This window comes from Cariama cristata, unplaced genomic scaffold, assembly GCF_000690535.1.
Source record: "Cariama cristata isolate BGI_N322 unplaced genomic scaffold, ASM69053v1 scaffold1171, whole genome shotgun sequence".
NCBI classification, from domain to species: Eukaryota; Metazoa; Chordata; class Aves; order Cariamiformes; family Cariamidae; genus Cariama; species Cariama cristata.
In genome coordinates, this window is record NW_009600814.1 from 39,570 (window position 1) to 47,002 (window position 7,433).

The 7,433-nt window shown below is 38.8% G+C and overlaps 1 protein-coding gene across 1 annotated transcript in view; it reads right to left on the reverse strand.

The window, feature by feature from the left end:
- Positions 1-827: 827 nt before the first annotated feature.
- LOC104169267 (metalloprotease TIKI2-like) overlaps positions 828-7,433 on the reverse strand; it is a gene marked incomplete at its 5' end in the record, with an annotated part of 132,130 nt that continues 125,524 nt past the window's right edge. The window contains one exon of the mRNA XM_009710152.1: positions 828-1,870. Within this exon, the coding sequence (XP_009708454.1) occupies positions 1,648-1,870 (223 nt within the window). The remainder of the gene's footprint in view (positions 1,871-7,433) is intronic.

The window sequence follows — 7,433 nt, forward strand, 5'->3', positions numbered from 1 at the left end:
AGACCAGGCTGCCGGGCTGGTGGGAAACTGAGATGACTGTTTTCAGTCAAACTTTTATCAGTATTATTATAATCATTATCATACGATATTTTTTCAAGTTGAAAAAGCACTGTTTTTTTGTAAAGAAAAGTTTGCATTCTATTTTTCTGTTCTTCAAGTCTTTTTTTTTTAACTAAGATATATTCATCACAAAGTTTGGATTTTTGGTTTGTAGATGTCTTAGAAAGAAAAACACTATTATTTCAACCAAAATTAATTTTCTGGTTGAAACTCTTGTATCCAAAGGGATTTTCCATCATGTTTTGTTGGGGAAAAAAAATCAACATGCCTTATTAAACATAATAGTTTTTAAGATTGACATGGCTTTTTTCCCATTGATGCTGTTCATCACATTAATCAAAAGTAGCTGCTTAGAGAGGGAGCAAATTTTTTGGATAGTGTAAGGTGTCATAACTTTTCCGTCTAAGTCAACAGATGTACCACTGTCTACAAATGGAGGAACGTTCTGTATGGGTCCATGACACAGGTTAATTTGGTTCCTGCGGTCTTGAACGGATTTTGGACAAGTCATAATTCAGCATGGAGATATCAGCTCTAAGTATCATAATAGCAAGATGAAGAAGAATTTGTAGACCTTTTTTTTGCCCTCCAGGTTGTCCATCTGCATTAATACAACTGGTACAAAGATCTATAGATTAACAGGCTACTACATCTTTATACCTTATAGACAGACCAAGTTCTGTTCTCATTTACACTGGGAAAAGTTGTAGGCTTGTGTTTATATAAAATGAGGGAGAGAAGAAAATAATTCCAGTGGGATTATTCCAGACTTTAAAAGCAATTTTTTATTAAGAAAAAGGTGTCTTAATTTGTGTTAGCTAATTAATTAATCCCAGGGCAAAGAGGGAAATTGGTAATTTCCAGAGAAGTTAAATAGTTTATTTAAAGACAACAGGGGAACTTAGAGGGGTTTCTTGACTAATGACTTACTAAGTCGTATAAAAATAACAGGTATTTTAGGTTGTAGCAGCTAATGAGTTAAGAATGCACCTATTTTTCTAATGGGCATAGGCCACAGAGAAGGATCTGCTTTATTCAGTGTAAGCTATGCTAATGAAATAAAAAAAAGTAAAATAAAGACGTTCAGCAGAAAGGTACTTATTGGACAGTTGCTGTAAAAAGTAATGGTTAAAGAAACAAAGAAGGCATTCATTTGGTGTCAGTTCAGACATTTGCAGAGTTGTCAGTTAGAAAACAAATATAGAAAATATTAATTTATCTGTTTCACCATCGCTACTGATTAATAGGGATGTTATTAACATATACAACAAGAAAAATAAGTTTACCAGTCGAATAAATACATTTTTTCTTTTTCTTTTTTTTTCTTTACATGAACATGTATATTTTACAAAACCCCATAGCACTATGGGAAATAAAGATCCTTCTACAAAAAGAAGATGTAAGTCAGTGTTACAATAAAGCTTTAGAGTTTCAAAATGTATCCGGGCAAAGAGACAAAATCAGCTAGAAGGCACTACTGAGTCACTGAGAAGGTCCAGCTTGTAACTGCTGTTGTCTTAACCTCCAATTCATTCATAAATTATCTCTCTTCTCTATTCCAAGGGATTGCACGTAATACTAATGTGGTCAGGAAGGCTGAAGTAGATTCAGGAGAAAAGAAGCTATGGCCACACAGAGAGGAGAAGTTATTGATGGCCATAAAAGGCTGGCTGAAGCTGAGCTTGTAGGCTGAGGCTGGGATGGGCGATCTGAACGCGGTCTCTGATCCAGCCGGTTTGAGATCCAAATGGGAGGTTTGACTGTGATGTAGCCATTGGTTATCCTGATATAGGAAGGCAATGTGGTGGTGCTAAAAGAAAACACAAGAGAAGGAAATTAAACAGAAGAACCCTTATCTCTAATCCATGATCTGTCATTCTACATGGTAGTGACAACAACAATGACAATCACAACTATTATTACTGCTTGCAGGCATTAGACATGCAGGAGAGCCCCGGGGGCTGGTAAGTGTGATGATCTGGAAACACTTCTGACTCAGGATGTCCCTCAGCTTCTGGCTGCTGACAGAATATAGCCAAAGGAGGGATCACTCTTGACATACCTAACTTACTGCACTCATTATTTAAGCATCCATTATTGGCCAGCATCAGAGACTGTGACAGGTGTATCTTTGTGCTAACCCAGGATGACCTCATTCTTACGTTCTTAGGTACCGTCTAGCCACCAAAGGTCTCAAAACTTGTCATGTCTCAGAGACATGTCTTTCTTGCGCTGGACTGGACACTAAGTCCAGGAGGGGCCACAAAACACATCCTTCCCCTGTTTCACAAGCCATAAAGAATTTCTTAGGATCCCCTTACACAACTGATAACCTTGAGCACAGGAGACCAAGCAGCTTCGTTTCTTCTCCTAGCTCTAAGCCATTTTGGATCAAATCACGATGCCAAAACCAGACTCAGTGTGAGGTTTCCCTGTCTGTGGATTTGCCCCAATAGTGGTGTGATTGCTTACTGATTGTAGCTTGAGTTTGCACTTTGATTTGAATTTGCAGGCTGGAATTCATCATGATTCCCATGACACTGAAGGTCAAAAAGGTCCATTTACAATTGATTTGGAAGTTTTAAGTTGTAATCTCTATTTCATAAAATGCTTCCATTGTATCTATTATTGGATGATCCATAATCCACCAGTTGTCACAGAGCAGCACAACCAAGCATACAAATTGTGCAAGGTGGATTCTGGACTTAAAAACAAGGCATTCTGCTGTGGAGCAAGTTCCCCCGAAAACAATATGTGACACTTGTCTGCTGCAGAGAATCTGAGATTCTTGGTGTTACTTTCTAAATCTTCCATTAAGGGGATTTGGAGGCACTGAAAATGACTGTCAAATAATTTTTTATGGGGTAAGCAGCTATGCAGTCCTATAAATATTTAGCTACAGTATCTGAGATCCTCACATTGGAAGAAAAAGGCTGCATCTTGCATAATATCAGATAAAAGGAACAATACCTTACTCCAGATTCATGCACAGAAATAGAATTTAGTAGCACTGAAGACTTTTGTCTTTTTCTGTCTAAGCAATATGACGATAGCTTTTAGCTCAGATGCTTCAAATGTATTGAGTCAATCACAAACTGTGAGAACATCAGAGTTCACCTAGAAGAGCGCACTGGTAAACACACACGTGGGTCAACATCAAATCCAACAGACAATCACTGCACATTACACTTCACCCCGGGTTTGGGGATAATTAATTTCATTTCTTCCCTCATCCTTTATATTGTCACCACATCTTCTGCATGGGATAGCTGTTCTGTAGCTAGAAGTGATCTTAACTAATGTGCAATGAATTAGAGCAAAAAGAAAAGGCAGTCTTGAATTAAAGAATTGCTTCATGGGAGCAGATAATCCATCTAATCAGCATTAGGACTTTGTCAGTGAGAAGCAGTGCTTGTTCCGGAGGAACAAACTGCTGTAAATAGAGAATTCTGAAATCAAGCCTTGCCAGAGAAAGCTCTTATATAAATTCCCATGGTGAGTGGTTGGTTTATGTCTTGAACTGATGATACAAGACACATAGCTTCAGAGCTTCTGCTATATTGCATCAAAACTGCTGCACTCACTTAAAACAAAGACTTCATCTGGGATAAGCTAATCTAATGCTGCTGTTTCAAATTTGTCCAGCTTTTCTGAGTGGTTAATTTAGTGCTGGCAAGAATGATATCAGATTAGGCATTGTGTATCCAAGTTCCTGTAATATACGTAACATCAAGTATGAACGGCCTTCCCACAGCAAACACAAAGCATTATTAAAGCATACTTCTAACAAAACTAGGTACTACACACTCTGAGTAATTCAACAGAAATGCAGTCATGCTCCAACTTCTGATCCAGATCTCATTTATCCTGTTGAGTGATCCTGTGGTGCACAGATCCGGCAACACTGACAGTGGGGGTCACAATTTTTTTTATTTTTTTTTTTTCCCCTGTACCAGTTTTCCCTAAGGTAAGCATGGGTAGGTGCTTGTACTCATCTTTTGATTACTGTTTGTCACTTTACAGAACTACACAGTTTAGCCCTAAATTAAATTTTAAACTGCAAGGAGGATCTGGTTTTCAATTTCAATTGAAAAAACATTGCCAAAATGCCATTCAGACTTGCAGCTTGGGTGTATCCTGCTCCTGACACATTCTATGGGCTTGGTCCTCCAATGAGATTAAAATATCCCTTGCGCTAACTGTCTTTCTGCACCTCAGGGATGTATTGTGTGAGATGTCCGATGGGGGACACAGGCTGACCAGGGAACTTGTAAAAGAATCACGAGCCCATTCATCAGCCAACTATGTCTAAGGGATTCCTAAAGCAGCCTTAAATCAACATCTTACATTTCTGTATAATGTTTCCATTATAATCCCCCCCAAAATATCTGTTTTCAAGGGAGAAAAAAATAAACAAAAACCCAACAAAACACTTCTGTAGAATTTTTCCATTTTATATCTATATATAAAATATTGTATTATATTATACAGAAGTGTTTTGTTGTTTTTTTGTTGATTTTTTTCTCCCTTGAAAACAGGTAATTTTTGGGGAAAAAACCCCTGTAGTTTACTTAAAATCCCAGGGTTTCCTGTCAAAAGACCTGAGAGTTTTTAACTACTGTTCTACTCAATCAACGAGGTCATTTTCTGTTTTCAAGACATTAGATTTCTATAAAGGCTTCCATGTTAAGACAAATACTGTTAGGTGGGGTTTGTTTTTAAAAAAATCCTTAAGTGCTTTACAAGAGAACAACAGTGTGTTTCCATTAACATGCACGAAGCATGCTAATAGCAAATGAATCACAGTTTATCCACATAAGACATTTTCTTAAATGCAACTCTACTTCTAGCTGACTGCCAAGGTGGTTTAGAGATATTTGAAGAGAATGATCCCTTTTACCAAATGCTACAAAACTCCTTGTAGAACCTCTGGTCCAAGTTTGTACCTAGGCTGTTTCTGTAGCGAATGGGGAGAGAAACCTCCAGAAAGCGGTCCACCTCATTGCAGTGCAGGTCTCTAAGGGGTACTTTTGCTCGGGGTATTTCTCTTCCTAGGGTTTACAGAGAGGCTCTAGACAGCCAGGTTAGATTACAGCCTAATCCTAGAGGTGGCCCTGGTGTCAGGAGATGACTTCTCCAAACTCCCTCTGAGCATGCTTGCATATGCACATCGGATCTCACTGATCCTCAGACCTTCCCTGAGGATGAAAGCAACAGCACACTGCCCTGAACTCAACTGGAAACCTTCCATTATCCTCAGGGAGGTTTTGATCATTCCTGAAATGAACATAGAGAATAATAAAAATGAATCACAGATCTGAGGGATAATAATCTAAATTATTATCACGCCTTCTCTTGCCAGCCCAGGATATTCTCTATTTGAGTCTTTTGTGTATGATAAAAAGATCTTTAATAAAACATTCCACATGATCTGTGGTGAACAGGCAATCACTGGTTCCACTGTTCATACCTCCCTTTTTTGCTTCTGTGCATGGGATTGTTTTAAAAATTTGGAAGACTCCAGGTACCTTTTAGCCAAATGACCTGCAGTATCATATTCATGAGCTTGTACTTTTGATCAGATAATAGGGCAGGTTTTCAAATCAGTGCATTAGTCATACATTGTCTTACCATCATTAGAATGTGTAAAACTTTCCCCCAAAATGGGGCCTCAGGCATAGGCTTTGTGAACAGACTCTACTGAAGCCAATTACACGATTCAAGTCCTCTAAGCTGGGGGCATGCTGAAGCACCTTGATGATTTGGGAGCATTTTAAAATTGAAAAATAAAACAAACACACATGCAACCCTTTGGGGGAATTTCTGTTCTGGTTTCGCTTGTGAGGACTTTGCAAGGAGCTCACAAACTAATTTTTAGCACAACTTGGTTTATCCATATAAAGCAGGGCTCATCTGACCACATGTGACACAACAGCAGAATGACAGAAGATAGGACCAGGAGGGACTTTCTGGCCCATCTGCCCCAAAGACAGGAACAAGATCTAAACCCCTCCTGACATTTATGTCTAATCCAGTCTCAAAAAAACCCCTACAATGATAGCAATTCCAGAGTCTCTGCAGACATCTATTCCAGCATTTCACCATTCCTTACATCCAGAATTACTGCCTAATGTTTCACCAAATCTCCCTTGCTACAGTGCAAGTTCGTGACTTCTGCTGTCCCCATGGACAGGTTTATTCCTTTCCTCTTCTCAGCAGCCTTTCAGGTGTTTTGAAGACTTAACCATGTTTCACCTCAGTCTCCTCTCTTTTAAACAAACTATTCCCTCTGCCTTTCTTTGCAAGTCCTCAGGTGCTTTTCCTTTGTCCCTTCTTCTGCTCTCCCCTGGCTCTGCCCAGTTGATCACTGTCTTCTCTGGAATGAGATGCCGATAACTGGAAATAGTAGGTTTAGCTGAGATATGGCCAGCCCTATGCTTTGTGCAGTAGGTACCACTGCTTCTTTATTTGCAAAGCAGAAGAAAGTGCATGAAAAATATGCAATCTCCAGGAAGATGGTCTTTTCACTACTTTTTGCCCCCAAAGTCCAAATTGCCTTTATGGTCTCAGTAACTGTTCTGAAGCTCATGGAAAACCGATGGTGCTCTGAGGGGGTGAGGACCAACAGAATTATGGTGATATTTCTATGTATTTTTAATCTGCTGCCATGCCTCAGTCCCAACACAGTTTCTGTTTAGGGCGGAGGAAGTGACTCTTTTAAGCATAACTTACAAAGTGTTTGGGGATTTTTCTGGATCAAAGGAGCTATATAAACACATGACAACTATTTTTAATAAATATAAACAAATGTGGACTCAGACAGCCTTTCCTACAATAGCATCTGATGAAAGAAGCTTATCAAGACAATGTGCCAGCATAGATTGAACCCTGAAAAAATGCATGTTTCAATTGAAAACCTAAAGAGCTAGTAAACTGAGAGAAGACTTTTGAGTAAATACAATAATGGCTGTTTTGCATTTGTGATTTGATGTTAACCTTATGATGGTTAGGGTTTTTTAAAGTGATATTAAGCATATGCTTCCTGTTTCTTTTCAAACAAATTTTGCCTTATTTTTTTTCCTTTTCATTTAATGAACAGATGTGAAAGGAGTTGATCACATTATTTTTCTAGTGATCAGAAATAATGTTCTGCTAGTGAAGACAATTATTCTTGGAACTAACCAGACCTATTTATGTCACCAAAATTTATTAATCAAGATTTGAAAACCACATCTGCTTAAAGCGCTGGGACCAACCCATCGCAGTATGTAAACACGCTGGCCTGCAAGAAATCTGACCACACATTTGAAAGAAAAGAATAGGTGCTCCACCAAGAGGAAAAGAGTATGTTGGGGGGGGGGGGGGGCGGGGAA